At 42.1% G+C, this 16,978-nt stretch overlaps 1 protein-coding gene across 1 annotated transcript in view; it reads right to left on the bottom strand.

Annotated features, from left to right (window-relative positions):
* The window catches only part of ARHGEF26 (Rho guanine nucleotide exchange factor 26), a 112,428-nt gene that overhangs the window by 44,345 nt on the left and 51,105 nt on the right, over positions 1–16,978 (bottom strand). The window contains exons 7-8 of the mRNA XM_038570206.1: positions 4,301–4,453; positions 671–800 (exon numbers count right to left, since the gene is read on the bottom strand). Of these exons, the coding sequence (XP_038426134.1) occupies positions 671–800; positions 4,301–4,453 (283 nt within the window). The remainder of the gene's footprint in view (positions 1–670; positions 801–4,300; positions 4,454–16,978) is intronic.

Genomic DNA, 16,978 nt, shown 5'->3' with positions numbered 1-16,978 from the left:
TCCGGCCCAGCCGGTGTGCAGGACCCCTGGCCTGCCGCCTAGCTGTCTTCCCAGCTGCACTTCAGACCAGGAAGTCTCTACTCGCTTCTCCCAGCCATGTCTTGTCACTATTTAAAATTAAATCCTTGTTTTCTTCGTGAATGTTCCCTGAAGTATGAAGGATGCTGGCCTTTCCATACCCTCCTTTGTGCAAAATAAAGGCAAGTCCATGCCTTCTAATGCTGAACAGTATCTCATTCCCATGTGCAGTGGGAGCACCACAGCATCTTGGAACTCTCTAGGGAAGGGATCTTGGTGATCAACCCAAAGAAACTGAGGCTGAAGACATTACGTGACTTGCCCAAGGCCACATGGCTAGCGGCTCAGCTGGAACCAGCATCCAAGCCTCGTGTCTCCAATAAGCCCATGTTTTTCCCATTTCGAAAAATGTTAAGTGAGTGACGTGATCGGAAATCTTCAGGGTGCCTAGACAAGCCTAAGTTGAAGGTAATTTCCAAAGATACTAGACACAGTGAGATGTTCCAACTGAATGGCCCCTTCTCATTTAGGTGGAGGATTTTATAGAAGAGATATAGTACATTGATCCAAGTGAAATAAGAATAATGTTCTTAATCAGATTTATAGCAGCACAGCTACCCGCAGAGGAAAGAGCCAGCAGACCATGTCTTACATCCATTAGCAGGGGCAGGCGAGTCACCCTTTGCATGGGGAGGATGAGGAAGGAGATCATGGGTAAGTTCCTACAGTCTTCGTGGGACTCAATTCGTGACAGTACTTCTTTAAAAGATGGGTTGGTGGCTCTGAGAAGAAACAAAGAAAGAAGAAATTCAAAATACTTTCTCTTCAAGGTAAGAAGCAAAAACATATTACAGACATTCCTCGAAGATATTGTGGATATCCAGACCACTACGATAAAGCAAATACTGCAATCAAGTGAGTCAAAGGAATTTTGGATTTCCCAGGTCATGTAAAAGTCATGTTTACACCACACTGTCATCTATTAAGTGTGCAATAGCATCGTGTCTTAAAAAAAAAGATGCACCGTGCCTGGGGGGCTCAGTCGGTTGAGCACCTGCCTTGGGCTCAGGTCATGGTCCCAGGGTCCTGAGATCAAGTCCCACATAATGCTCAGCTTGGAGCCTGCTTCTCCTCTCCCTCTGCCCCCCCACCCAGCTTGTGCTTGCTTGCTTGCTCACTCGCATGCACTTGCTCTCTCTCTCTCTCTCTCTCAAATAAATAAAATATTTTAAAAAATGATGCACATACCTTCATTAAAACATACTTTATGGCTAAAAAAATGCTAACCATCATCTGAGCTCTCAGTGAGTTATAATCATTGACCACAGATCACTGTAACAGATATAATAACGAAAATATCCGAAATATTGTGAGAATCACAAAAATGTAACAGAGATACCAAGTGAGCAAATGCTGTTGGGAGAAATGGTGCCAACAGACTTGCTCGACGCAATTTGTAAAAAAACAGATCTGGTAAAAGTGAGATAAAGTGGAGCTCACTAAACCTAGGTATGCCTGTTAAAACACTGTGATAAATTCACATATTATGATTTTTAATATATAAAACAACAAACAATGACAGACACAGACGGCCTGCCTTTTATAGTGAAGACTAAATATAACAGGACTTTAAGATAATATGAACAATAAGAAATATATGAGCTAGAAATTTATAGAAGTGGGAAGTAAATGAAGAGGCGATGATCTAACGGTGAACATATCTGTGAATATATTAATTATTAACATCGTACAGGCTAGATCTGCAATCTGATAATCTATAGACTTTCCACTAAAAAGATAACAGATGGTGTTTTAAGTCACTTCTCTAGCCCCAAATTATAATCCCAGAAAGAAATATCATATTTATTTACTAGTAGGCTTCTGACCTTTTTCAAAGCTTCTAGGACAGAGAACTTTCTGACCATGCCAGCTGGAGTATTTCTCCCCTCCTGGTGACATAACAACAGTGATAATACTGCCACAACGTTTTTATGGAACTTAACCAGACATACCAACATATAGGACCTCAGATGGAAACATTCAGACAATATTTAAGGAAGGCCAAAAGGGGATTCCAATAAGAACAGAGTCTCAGAAGGATCCTCCACTGGCCAAGCAACAGCCCTAGCATCTGATGAAGACAGAGGTCAAATCAAGGCCTTTTGAGTTTCAGGGGGGCCAGGACCCCCATATCTCTTGCTTTCGCAGCTCACTTCACCCCAGAGGGACTCCGAGGAGTTCCCTTGTGACTTACAACAAGGAGGAGACAGGGGTCGGGACTGGGTACTGTAATCTCATGCTGGGGAGCAAGAGGCCAAGAAGCAGGGCAGTTGCGGTTCCAACTTAAAAAAAAAAAAAAATGTATTTTGAAAATTAGATGTTCTGGTTCACAAATAAGTAAATGCCCAGAATAGTCAATTAAAAGAAATTACACAGAAATGTTTTATTTTCATTTTCTCAAATGAGGAATTTTAAGTTTCCTTTCCTGCTAGCTTTAAAAAGATGTTTAGTAAGTTAAAAAAAAAAAATCAAACTCCAAATCAGTTGCATATTTAAAATCACTCAGGTCCCAGGACCCCTTCCCCCAAATATTGATTAAATAGTCTGGTCTGGGATGGTCCCTGGGGATCTATTATATGTTTGTTTTCAAAGATTCTCAAGCATTTCCAGTGTGTGAATTCACGATACTTGCTACAAAACCCCTGAAAACACAGCTACTATTTTCCATGTGAAAGCTCAAATGGTATCATTAAGTTAATTTAGACAGAATCTTTATTTTTCAAAGATTTTATTTTTAAGTAATCTCTACACCCGATGTGGGGCTCGAACTTACAACTGAGATCAGTCATGCTCCACTGACTGAGCTAGCCAGGGGCCCCCTAGAACCTTTACTTCTTAAGTTACAGCAGTGCCTATTCACATTTTTAAAATCCTGCAAACTGCAATGACACAAAATGAAACTTAGCTCTGATTCAAGGCTTTGTTTTCAAACACGTAACTTGCATTTTCTAGCAGTTACACAGCACCCTCTCTATCGGCAGTCCCGGGGCTGTTGGGAGGTTAAGAAAACCTGGGGTGAGATTATGCTCCCAAGAACATTTGGCAACGTCTAGGACCATTTTTGGTTGTTACCACTGGAGTGAGGGGCATCTAGTCCACAGAGGCCGAGGATGCTATAAAACATGCTACGATGCACAGGACAGACCCACAGCAAAGACTCATCCAGGCCAAAATGTCAACGGTGCCAACAAACCCTGCTTTGTACTTAAAAACTTCATTTGCGGTTGCCAGCTATTAATTTTCCACCCTGCCCATTCAAGAGTTTCATGAGGTTGTGGAGGGAGGAGCGGCTCAAGGAGCCCTTCCCACTGACTTGGGAGCTTCAGTGGGCTGTCTCTCCCAGCACCAACCCCAATCCCCCTGCAGGAGCTCACACCCTGCAGAGAAGCTGAGCAGAGCTCCACTGCTGTGGTCATAAATGCCACAGCCTATACAGGGCCTGTGAGTGATAACAGCCGTCAGCCCCCAAGCCGAGTTTATGGCAATGTACACTGTGGTGTAAAACAGATAGCTACTTGACATAAACAGGGCTCCCAAAATAAAACATTACTGAACAATCGCTGACTTTTAAGGCTAAAGCCATATACATCACATAAAAAAAAAAAAAAAAAAAAAAAAAAAAGAAAAAAAAGAAAAGGAAAACACAAACTATAGGTTAAACCTAAAGAGGACAAAGAGAAAAAGTGAGGAGGGAAATTTAAAGCCTCTTTGTTGTATTCTTAATGCCTTTAAGAACATTTTTTTTTTCTTCTGCTTTCCTTCAGTCCTTCCCTGCTCTCCTCATTTCTAACTACCCAGAAGGGGAACATCAAAAATTCCTATAAAAAACTTCCGTTCCGTCATCCGAATGGAAGAAGATTAGAAGAGTAGAGAAGTTCTGGATCTCAGACAGGAGTTCAACTCAAATACTTTCTTGGCCTCAGGCAAACTATTCAATGGCTTATAAAACTGGGGAGTTCTAGAATGATGATCACTCCCGTAGCTCGCAGCAAGCTAAAACAAGGAAAATAACAGAAACCTATAATTTTGTAATTGCTTTAGAGAGAAAGTTGTCCACAGAATAGATTTTTCTACTGCAACATCCTCACCCTGAAAGCAATCCTGGAAAATAGCCCACCAAGTGTCATTTCTAAGTAAGATGTAAGAGATCAATGAATTTCAATCAATGTGACCTAATTAAAACGTGGTTAGGCTATTAAGGGTAACATTCAACATCTCTTACAACAATTTCTGTAGTGTTCGTTGTTGGTAGACTTCATTTGTGCAGTATTTCACATACGGGTCAAATGTGGATGCTGTGTGCTTCTCCACAATGTCACTTATGTCATCGATGAAGATATTATTCTGATGTCTTGCTTCCAACTCCGTGAAGAATCTAGAAAAAGAAACTCATTTACATTTTCTTATTTATAACTGAAAAACATTGAAGATCATTCTCATTTCATGTTATTTATTATACATGGCTTGGAAATATCAACAGTGCACAATACCAACTCAAAGGGATACAATGAAAAACTATAAAGATTGTCTGAACTCAAATCTATCGTATTAACATCTTATTACTTCAAATGTTCAACTGAAAACACTGATAACATAGGGCATTTCTCTGCTTTCAGGTAACAATTCCCTAGATATTGGAGGAGATGGGGTCATGTTTCCGTATTTCATTGTATTGAAAAGCCTATGAGCAAAACAACTAAATAAGTACTTAGAGAACAAGTCGGAGGGGCGCCTGGGTGGCTCAGTCAGTTAAGCATCCACTCTTGATTTCAGCTCAGGTCATGATCTCAGGGTTGTGAAATCAAGACCTGTGTCTGGCTCCATGCTGCTGCTCTATGCTGCTTAAGAGCCTCTCTCCTTCTCCTGCTGTCCCTCCCCCACTTGCATGCACTCTCTTTAAAAAAAAAAAAAAAAAGTCTGAAATAAACCTAATTCTGTGTCCTTTCTCTGCAAATAATACTATTTTAAGACATTTAAATGTACTCAGAAATTATTAAGATGGCATTTTTGGGTTGCCAGATTTAGGGTGTGCTTGAATCTATCTATCTAGTGTCTAGTCCTTTGAAAATTAAATTTCTGGTAAATGAGTTATTTTATAGTACAAGTATGTGCAAAAATAGTGAATGGGACATCTTGAGCAACCTGTATTTTATCTGGCAATCCTACACGGCATTCAATTTTAACAGCACATCAAAATCAAATATTTGAACTAGGTTTCTACCAAAAGCATGGAGCTCAAAACGTAGTCCATAAACCAAGCATCTAAGAGCTAGAAATGCAGAATCTCACCGCCTATGTCCCCCAAGCCAAACCTGCATTTTATCAAGATCTTCAGATGATTTGAATACACAGTAAAAGTTGAGATGAATCACCCTAGAGCACACTTATTGTCCAAGTTGGGAGGAATAGGAAAATCTATTAGAAAGAACTATCACTGGGTGGCCAAAGCATCTTCCAAATGTAAGGAAGGTGAAAGTAACAGTAGTTTCTCTAATGTTGAGTTCTGAAATAGTCCTACAAGAGAAATTTAGTTTTCAATAACCTCTTTAGCATTCATCACATCATAACTCCTAACGAGTTTGCTAGGTGGACTCCAAATACAAAATTCAAGGCAGACAGTGAATGAGACAGCAGAAATCTACACAAGACGGTTAATAGTAAATATGGGCTAACATTTTCTCACATTTGCATCTCAATTATTTTCAAAGAATATCCTGGCACCCAGCAATAAAACAATCCAAATTTTAAGAGGTCTTGAATTTATATATTTATGTGTACATTAAACACACTGTGCTATAAATTGTATTTGTATTAGTTTGTCATCATTACCTATTTTATTTTTTAATATTTCCATAGGAGCTTAAAAAAATGAAATATACCTTAAATCCTAGAAGAGTAAAATTATTTACGCTGGAGAAAGCATTAAAAAAAAATCTGTATTTCCTTTAAGAAGGATTTAGGGAAAATAATCAGTAGGATTCTCATCCATAGCTTGTAAGCAGCCTAGTTATCCAAGCCCTTTGTTTAAAACACAAGAAAAACAAACAAACAAACAAACAAACATAAAGCACACTTGGCTGGGCTACTTGGTTTTCCTTCCAAAGGTATTAGGGTTAATATGCACAATCTTAAATAGTAGGTCAGAAATACCAAATTATGTTCCAAAAAAGCTTCATATCACTTTGTCAGGACTGAATCTATTAACATTCAAGTAAAATATCAAATGCTCTCCTCAGAGTTTCAGCAATTGTAAAAACAACCTACTCTAAACCCCTACTATGTCTGTTAAAGGATATTTAAAAGCCATGTTTCTTAAAGGATATTTTCTATATAGACAGGTCCCTGACTTCAAGAACTGCATGTTATATTGGGAAGGTAAGGCTACACAGATGATGGTGGTGGTGGTGTCAGTATCTTTTTTTTTTTTTTAATTTCAAGAACTATGTATGTTTTTAATTAGGGTAAGATATATGTACAACAAAAGTTGCCATCTTAACCATTTTTAAGTATACAATTCAAGGATATTACATGCACAATGTTGTACAATTTTCAGCACCTTCTATTTCCAAAATATTTTCATCACCTCCAACAGAAATGCTATACCCATCACCTAATAATGTTCCATCCCCCCTCTCCCCAGCCTCTAATCACCTTTTTTTCTTTTTTGAGGGGGGAAGGGATTGAAGGAGGAGGGGTTGAGGAAGAGAGGGAATCCCAGCAGGATCCACACCTAGTGCAGAGCCCCATGTGGGGCTCGATCTCACCACCCTGAGATCGTGGCCTGCGCCGAAATCAAGAGTCTGGCATGTAACTGACTGAGCCATCCAGGTGCCCCTGCCAACACTTTCCATCTCTATGAATTTGCCTCTTCTAGATATCTCATATAAGTGATCATAAAATCTTTGTGTTGTCTGGCTTATTACATTTAGTGTCATGTTTTCCATGTTAATCTATGCTAACACACGTAACAACTTTATTCCTCCTTATGGCTGAATAATATTCTGTTGTGTGTGTGTACATATATTATGCTTATCCATTCATCTGCTGATGGACACTTAGGCTGTTTCTACCTTTCTGGCCACTGTGAATAAATGATGCTGTTATGAACATACGTCCACAAGCATCTGTCTGAGTCCTTGTTTTCACGTCTTTGGGGCTATATACCTACAGGTGGACCTTTAACTTCACTGACTCTGCTAAAAATGATATATGTATCAAGAAGGGCTAGTATCCTGCCAAGAACCAGTACAGAAGAAGTTGGGTTATATACCGAGGAGAGATTATTTCATTAAATCAAAGCTGAATAGGAAATGATCCTTCCCAACACGCATAGACGAGCAGCCCATAGGAGGCATGGAACCACTTAATTACGATACAAGACCTGTAACAAAGGCATACAGTGCAAAGTCCAGAGGGCCGGGTGACTGACTGCAAGGAAAGAATGGGAGGAGGGTCATCAGTGATGAGGATGGCATTAGTGGGAGCAGAGCGGCACGGGAAATAACATAGGTACAGGCACAAACTGGGAAACTGGGATTCAGTAAGGCTGAGATGTTGACCATGGGAGGACCAACGGCAGAGAATGAGGGTTGAAATGCATGTCAAAGCCAGACTGCAAAGGTCTGACTGTATGCTGAGCAGCTTGCACTTCGTCTGTGGATGATGAGAACCACTGGAGGTGATGAGGACAATACATCATCCGATCAGAGAAAACTGGGGCAGAGAAGTGCAAATGGGGAGAGAGGAGACTGCAAGCAGGCCAATGAAATGGCTAATGTGGGCACAAAGCCTGGCTTTATGGGGAAGTCAAAAAAGAGGGGACACAGATTAGGGAAACAATTAGGAGAAAAAATTAACAGAAAGAAAAAAAAAAACCTCATCAGAGGGGAAATCAAGGAAGATGCTGGGGTTTCTATTCAAGATTTCCGCCTGGGCATCAAGGTGGGCCAAGAAACAATCACAAAGACAGGGATTTAGGAGGAGTGAGAAGGAGCATGAAGGAGCAGTTTGATTTTGTCTTAGACGTGTCAAAAGGACAGCTAAAAATACATGTCTGTGAGAATTCAGAGCCACGGGAATTCTGGGTAGTATGTAGTCAGGACAGGTTCACGTTTAGCTGGTTTTCATATAAATGCAAAATAGTTACTCATTGTTTTAACTCCATGTGTCTTTCAGGAAAATGTTCAGAGAAAACTGAAAAAAAAATTAAGAAAAACCATTCAAAAGGCCATTATCATGTAAATCTAAGAAATAAATGTCTCAGAGGCAAATATCCCTTTCTTGTCTTTAACTAACCATTGTAGTCTGAAGGAATGCAACTACATAACCAAAAACAACAGTAACTTGGCTTTTCCCAACGAAAAGGAAAATTCATTTATCACAGTACAAGCCCTGCCAAAGTATAAGATTAAAAACAAAGTACTAATGAAATATGTGTTTATGCTACTTACTTTAATATAACATAAACTGAGCCACCCATCTTTTATTTTGACAATAGCATAATTAAGACATAATTTAAAGCTTCCTATGTTAAATTATCTATTGGTTATTTTGGCAAATTTGCATAGTTTACTAAGTGAGCTGGGCTACAAAAAGACCAAGAAAGTTATTATTGAAGAATGAGATATTATTTCAATAACCGAGAATGCTGGAAATCCAAATCAAACCTGAAGCCAAAGTAAAAGCATTCCGGTTCCCTCAATGAAATTTAAATGAGTTTGGGAAGTAATTTGGCTTATTGGAAGGACAACATTTTAATGGAAATACATGTCAGCCCTGTGAATTCCACCCCCCCCACCTCGGGACAATACCTTCATTATTTCATCTGTGTAGCATCACCCAGATGATCATGTTTTATAAACAATCATGCTCTACAACTTCTCTCATGTCTCTTTTCTCCAACAAAATTCTAAATCCCATCGCTAAAGTCCAGATGTTGAGAAGATTCTGATGGACCAGAAAAGGCTTCCTGGAAACATTGCCTCCTAACCAGAAACCCTAGTAGTTAGCCCTGTTTGACTGTTGACTCTCGGGCACCAGGCACAATCACACCCATGCTTCAGAGGATTGCAACCTGCCCAGATGAGCTCCCCAGCTGTGCAGAGAGTGGTCAGACCTTCAAGGACACCATGGTGGCCTCTCGGGAGCTGGGTCTTCAAGATGACTTAAGACGAGACTACAGGGCAGCCCGGGTGGCTCAGCGGTTTAGCGCCACCTTGGGCCAGGGTGTGATCCTGGAGACCCGGGATCGAGTCCCACGTCAGGCTCCCTGCATGGAGCCTGCTTCTCCCTCTGCCTGTGTCTCTGCCTCTCTCTCTCTCTCTGTGTCTCTCATAAATAAATAAAAATTAAAAAAAAAAGATGAAACTACATTAGAAAAGCTTAATCATGGCCTATATCCTTTCCTCTAATATTTCCTAGAACTGCAAGGACTGCATAGTCTCTAAGCTCTGTGTGGCTGTGTTATCAAGCGGTAATCTTAAATGTAGAGCTGCACTGTGGGGTGTTAAAAAAAAAAAAAAAAAAAAAAAAAGCCAACAAGGAGGTAGCTGTTTTTGATATAATCAGCACCTGTACTTTTGTTAGCTTCACCTTCTCCCTTCTGCAATGGGTAGAAAAGACAGATGTGAGCTATATACGTACCCATATCATATTAACAGCCTTCTTAATATTCGATTGATAATGTAACTGGCAAGTCAGATATGAGAGTTCCTGATAGCTCTTGAGAACTGTAGGGTAAATCTACCAATCTATAGAGGAGATTACAGTCTATTAAATACAGACAATAAATCTGATTCAATCAGTCAACCAGCGAAATCTCCTCCTATGTGTCTCCCTCAAAGTGACAGGCTTTGGTAAACATCAAGGAGCAAACAACTGATATTTATGACCATTAAGCTCAGGGCTACATGCTTCCCATATACCGCCTCATTTAATTTAACCCTCAAGCCTGCTTTATGGGAAGGCTTTTATACCCACTTTAGAGATAACAAAACCAAGGCTGAGAGAGCTTACGTCAAAACTCAAAACCACCAAGCCTCAGTTTGAACCAGAGCCCCACGCCTGTGATCCAACCACACCAACGCCTCTGCTCACAGACACCCGCTGAGCTTGCCTGCTACGACCAGCCATCCTTCCACCGAGACATCCAGCAAAAAGACGAGCAGCTGGAGCTGAGAAGGAACCACAGTATCTTCCAAGAAGACCAGCTGTCGAATCATCTCAGCACGTAAATCACACACATCAACACAGTAAAGGCTTCCACAGTAGATTTATGCTGTGCTGAGATCTGCAGGGCGGCCCGGGAGTGGTCAACCACCCCTTGTGTGTGGCCTCCAGGGAAAACAATCAGGAAGGCCACAGCCAGTGATGTGCTCTGGTCCTGGCTGACACAGTATAAGCAAATGCTGCTTTCCAGGTGCCCTGCGAAATTCAGAGTCATTCATTTTTTGCTGCCTTACACCCTGGGGCCCTCCACTTTGCCTCGCAACCCCCCACTCATCTTTCAAGAGTCCTTCAAGAAGCTTTCCCTGCCCCACTGGACTGGGTTAATTTACGTCTTTATAAACCCCTATGCTTCTCCTTTGATAGTCCTACCTGTGATCCTTACTAATTATATTATGATTGTGTTTACATCTGCCTCTCTTAGCAAACTCTAGAGAAGAGGGACCGTGTCTCTTTTGTTCAACTACCTGACCCTAACCAGGGTATGACCAAAAAAAACCTGGCCATGGTACCTGAAACACAGTCAAATATTTGATGTGCATAAACCAAATTTGTGTTCTAAATAGAAAAATTAAAGATGAAACATGTTCAAGTAATTTTGTTTTACCGGTATTTCACCAAACATGTCACCATGTCACACCCATAAATTGGTCAGTATCTTTGCTTTACTCACTGATAAATCAAGTGAATGTACTGTTTTTTTGTTTTTTTTGTTTTTTGTTTTTTTAACCACAAACTGGGTTCCCAGAACTATGCAAGACACAATGAGGGTCACCAACCAATGAAGACACAGACGCCTTTTATAATCCTATCACGCGGGGTCACCGAAATGAGACCCAGTCCAGCCCCAAGTCTCTTCAGTGCCAGCTGCACTCTCCAAAAAACCTGCCAGGACCCGCGTCTCCCCCACGCATGCAGCCGAGGGAAGATTCTAGCCCCGCTAAGGAAGCTCTCAGCGCTCTTGCAGGAGAAGCCCAGAAAGCAGGGCTCTGGTTATAATCAGCACTGTCCTGTGCCCTTCCTGGAATGGCATCCTTTCAAGGTACTTTTCCTTCATTAATATCCATCTGCCTAAAGCAAACTCCGAACCATTCTTGGACGTCTTCCTCACTCGAATGAGCCGTCAACTAAACAGCTGCAGGATCCCACCAGAGAGGGTCATATTCCCTTATGCTGAGCCATGTGACATACCAGGCAGGTTTCACATGTCTAAGTTGCTGCTGTATCATAAAATATCTCCACTAAACAAAGAAATAGTCCAGATAAGTGGCAGCAAACTATTTGCTGCTGGAAGTACTTTTCCTAACAGAGCACCAACAGAAGAACATTCTGTACTCTACCAAAAATGAATTCATATTCTGCGCAGATAAGGGAGATTTGGGGCTTTGAGCGTTTGTTTGGGGCTTTTTGTTGGTGGTCATGTTGACGCTAAAGATCAGCATCAAGTTCTGCTAATACTCTGCTGGGTCGGGGACAGGAGTGCGTGACAAGAGGATGCCACTAACCTACGTGGCGCTCTGCCCAGAGGCATGCTCCGCACTCTAGCAGGACGTCACCGACCAATCACAATGGATGAATAAGATGAAGTCCACCTAGGAATCCTCCACCAGACTAGCCATGATGGAAAATGTGCTACTTTGACAAAGACAGAGGGCTGTTGCTTCTCAACATCCTGATCTGGTAAAGGCCTCATGAGGGTTCCCTCCTCAGCAGACCATATATCTTGTCCTGTTCTATTTCAGCTTTTCCTTCTGAAATTTTGCCTCTGAATTGGCAAGGGGTAAGAGTTGGAATGAAGAGAGGCTGGGAATGGGAGATTAAGAAAAACAAAATTCCAAATAAAAATATTCTGGTAGCCTTAACTCCCATTCAGATAGCTCCTGCTCGATCCTTAAAATCTCTAGGATGGATTTTGTTAAGAGATTCTTATCATCCTCACGAAACCTCCAAGATCAGCCCAGGCATAGAACAGAAGAGACTGGAGTGAAAGAGACGGACAAAGGATTTTTTTTTTTTAAACCTCCATCCCGCACAACACAGAGCATGCTTGGGTTTCAATCCTACTCCTCCAGATACCTTCAGTTCAAGGCACCCAGCAAACCCCAAAAAAGGAAGGTGGAGCTGGGGGCCAGGGAAGAGAAAGGCAAGGAGAGACTAGAGAGCTAAGTGCCCCCCGCAAGACCCCTTCACATCAGTCAAGGCTCCCCTTTAACTAGTTCTTCCTCTCACCGAGAATGTATATGCTCAAAGGAATGTAAACTGGACCATACCGAGATAGGAAAACAGTATTTTAAAAGTTCCTGCGACATTAATGCCATTAGGCTATTTTCACTTAAAAATGAGAATTTCAAGTATTTATCATGTGAATCTGCTTCACAAAAATATACTGGAGAAGAAGCCGGTTCCCATGGTAACTCACTGCATACTGGTTTCTTTCAGCACCGCTCACGTGCCTTCACCCATATTGCAAATCCTTCCAGAATGAGGGTCTCATGCTAATGAATGACGGAGAGCAAGTGCCAGTGCTCTTATCAAGACGTCCTTAGAAGAGATGAAAGCCACTAGATGAGTGGGCCTGTGATGCCCTGGCTTATTAGGGACAATTTCTACAGTTTTCATTTTTTTTTTTTTCCTGGAGCACAACTATTAATTGCCACACAATGGAAAAATCACTTCCAAATTTTATATAGGACCCTGGAGACTGAGACCAAGTATTCCTGGTTCACCACTGGCTCTCCAGGACTTAGCAAAGAATAAGCACGCGATAAATGTGCCAAATGAATCGATACGAGATGCCTGCTATCCTCCTTTGCCTCTTTGTTCAAGTTCCATCTTCCAAGGGGAGCAACAGTGAGTTATAATATGAAGCAAGCATCCACCAGGGCTGATTTAATAATGCCCTTAGATCACCAGGGTGCTCACGGCAGGGGTGGGCAGGGGCGAGGTGGCTCTGCATAGCTCGGCTGGGTGGCAAATATGCGCACGTGCGCATTTATGTGGCATCTGAGATCCTGGCTTGTGACCTCAAGAATAATTCTGCTAATCCACTGCCTGGCAAAAATCCTTCAAGAACTCAGAACCTAGGCAAGATTTATGACTTCTGAGGAACTGTTTCCTTTCATGGGATGACAGTTACATAACCAATCCTGTGGCCCCTTTACCTTGGCTACTTCTAAAAACATTACTGTGTTTAACCCTCGCTCCCAGAAACGCCAGCAGGAGAGGCAGCTGAGCACGTCGGCTCTCCTCCTCACTGCCTCCTTTTCTATTTCCCACTTAAACGGCCACATTCATTTCCTACTCAAACATGTCATTTACTGTAAGTTGCCTTGAGCCTTTTGTGGATGCAGTTGGGAATATAAATTATCAATTATAAACCAACCAGGAAAATGTGCATGCTTGGTGGCTGCTGGGAAAGAGCACCAAGAGTAAATTTATAGAACACTGGAACGAAGTCAAGTCAAACACAACGGTCTTCGTGCTGAAGCCCCCTTTCCTATTGTGCGCTGGTCATTCTGGAATAAAATCAGCACACGAAAGAACACATTTGTCTTCAGGCACTATTTCCAGATCCTTTTAGGTGGTGCCCACAGTCTTTCAATCCAAATTCAATCCACAGAGAAGAATAATGTTTAAAGGAAGCCCCAAATCTCTGCATCTCTGTTTTTCTTTATTAATCATGCCCCTAAAAGTTGTCTTCCTAAAGAAAGAAATGCTTCCTCTGGCATCCCATCAATTTCATCAAAAAAAGACAAAGGGACCAGGACACAATTTGGAAAAAAAAAAACCCATAAAGGTCAGCTTCCTAAGGCATAAGGCCCTAAGAAAAATGATGCTTGTCTATGCAAGGGAAATAGAATTTCATATCGTCTCTGACATTTTTCAAACCTGTTCCAGTTTACGCTGCAGCAGCTGGCTCCCGTCCTCTCCCCACTGCCCCCTCAGATCTTCATCAAGGATTTTTAAAAAGCTTTCCTTTTAGATGGTTATTAGCACTGGTTAGCTAAAGTATCCGAAAGAATGGGATCTATGGGATAAACAAATTCTCATCCTGGCTGTAAGTGGATAATGATGAATTTTCTGTTTCTTCACTCAGTAAAACAAAACGAACAACTGAACAGAGAAGATGACCGGGTCAACCTTTGGTCCTGCCACCCACAGCAACCAGCCCAAGAAAGACCACCAGCAACACAGCAGAGGGAGAAACACTCCGGAAAGGAAGGAAAAAGAGTCCACAGGCCAATGGGAGGAGAGCACGAAAGAACAAAAAGAGGGAACGCCAGCTTATTAGCTTCCAAATCACCTCCTCACTACCAAACACCAGGGTTCCTGCTCTCCCCTTTCTCGGTATTGGGGTTCTGTGATCTCTTATCTCACAAGCAAACCCTGTTAGATAACAACAGCTGTGCGTGAGTAATACCTCCAGATAAAGTCAATCTCACATGCACTGCGGCAAGGCCCACTGTGCACCCTTACGACACACCTCTGGAAAACGTGTGCAGGCTCAGAAGCCAAATGGCCTCGGTTCAAACCCAGGTCCTCTTTTTATTAGCAGCGTAACCTTAGGCAACTTGCCTAACATCAGCCGGTCCTATTTCCTCATTTGTAAAATGGGAATAATAATGGTGTGACCTCATGTGGTTCTCATGATGACTGAATGAATTAAAACATGTTAAGTGGTTAGAACATGATCTAGCCCATGGTTCATGCTCATTAACATTAATTATCATGTAAAGGGCAACGCATACCTCTTTTAAGTAATGCCAGTAAGTGGTCTTGCTTTTCCAGTCCATTCTGCTCAAGGACAACAAAGCCCAGCTCCTATGTTTCCATCCATGACGTTCAGGTGGCAGGTATAATGTAATCCTGCCATCCACCAAAAAGGCTCAAAATCACAGGGTATGCACGTTCCCAACAACTTTAAAAATGTTTCTAATGGGTACTTATCAATGACAAAATTAAAGGAGGATCTAATTGGTCCATTTCAGGTCCTGTGTTTTGGTGCCTCTTCAGGGAGTGACAAATGGGTAAACAACAGACCAGGGCAAACCAACACTTTTCTGCCAAGAAGGGATAGACCATTCCCTTACGCTGTGAGGAAGAGGTCATGTCACAAGTAAGAAAGAGGCTTGCAGCCAGGCGAGGCACAGACACAAAGGCAAAAGTGTCACAGTGGGCAAAAACACAAAAGGCACCGTGTTGTGTTTACCTGTAGAGCGCCCTGTGGCAGGCTGAATCGTGGCCCCCAAAGATGTTCGTGTCCTGTATGTTCTCCTATGTGGTAAGAGCGACTCTGCAGATTCGATTAAGGATCTGGAGATGGGGAAGTCATCCTGGATTACCCAGGCCCAATGCAATCAGGAGGGTCCCTCTACGCAGAAGACAGGAAGATCAGGATCACAGAGAAGATGTAAGGATGGAAGCAGAAATCAGAGAGGAAGGAAAGGGGGCACCTGGGGGGGGCTCAGTGGTTGAGCGTCTGCCTTCAGCTCAGGGCATGACCCCGGGGTCCTGGGATCGAGTTCTGCATCAGGCTCCCTGCAGGGAGCCTGCCTCTTCCTCTGCCTGTGTCTCTGCCTCTCTCTCTCTCTCTCTCTCATGAATAAATGAATAAATAAATAAATAAATAATAAATAATAAAATAAATAAATAAATAAAATCTTAAAAAAAAATAAGAGAGAAAGCACAATGCAGTTGGCTTTAGAGATGGTCAGATGCCAAGGGATGCAGGTGACCTCCAGGTGCTGGGAAAGGCTCAGAAACACATCATCCTCGGGAGCCTCCAGAAGGAATTAGCCCCAGTGACACCTTGATGTCAGCCCAGTGAAATGGACCTCAGACTTCTGGCCCTCAGAATTGTAAGAGGAAAAAAAAAATCACAGACTTCTGATCCTCAGAATTGTAAGAGGAAAAAAAAAATCATGTGTTGTTTTACACCGCTAAGTTTGCAACAGTTTGTTACAAAAGGAATATATCCCCTTAATCCATCTGGGAATCTCTATCTTCTAACCTCTGTTTCTTCTCTAATATCTAATACCCAGTTTCTATATGGAGGCTCCCCCATGACTCATGACCCTGACCTTAGAGCTTTACCAATTCCAGAAAGACCCAGCTCCCTCTCCTACTCATTCACTCACTGACTTTTCACTGAACACCTATTATGTACCCAGACAGCCCAGGGCAGTTCCAACAAAAGTCCCCACCTTCGTGGCACTCACAGCATAGCTCCTAGGGAGGTGAGCTCACTCCACTCCTCCAGGACCTACAGGAGGCCTGGACAAACAGCTGTTAGCGCTGCCGATGAAAACCAGAACAAAACACTTTCTCTTCTACGTTCATCTTAAGTAACTACCAAAGAGGAGGAGGGAGATGGGGCAGTGAGGGAAGGAATGGTATGAAAGTTCCCAAAGATGGGAACGCACGGTTTGTGCCCAGGGAATGGGGGTGGTGGAGCTCAGGTTTGTTAATGGCAGGCTTTTATTATTATTATTATTATTTTTATTTTTAAATTCTTTTTAATGGCGGGCTTTTAAAGGAGTCCATGACGCAGAGAAGTTTAAGAACCACTGGCTTTGGATAATGAAAATGGTTAACACAGAGAGATCCTCAAAACTCGGGAAATTACTAGAAGATGAAATTATAAAGGCAGCCCAGCCCTAGACTGTGAAGAACTTAG

Source organism: Canis lupus, chromosome 23 (genome assembly GCF_011100685.1).
Source record: "Canis lupus familiaris isolate Mischka breed German Shepherd chromosome 23, alternate assembly UU_Cfam_GSD_1.0, whole genome shotgun sequence".
Lineage (NCBI taxonomy): Eukaryota > Metazoa > Chordata > Mammalia > Carnivora > Canidae > Canis > Canis lupus.
This window is presented reverse-complemented; position numbering and strand designations above follow the sequence as displayed.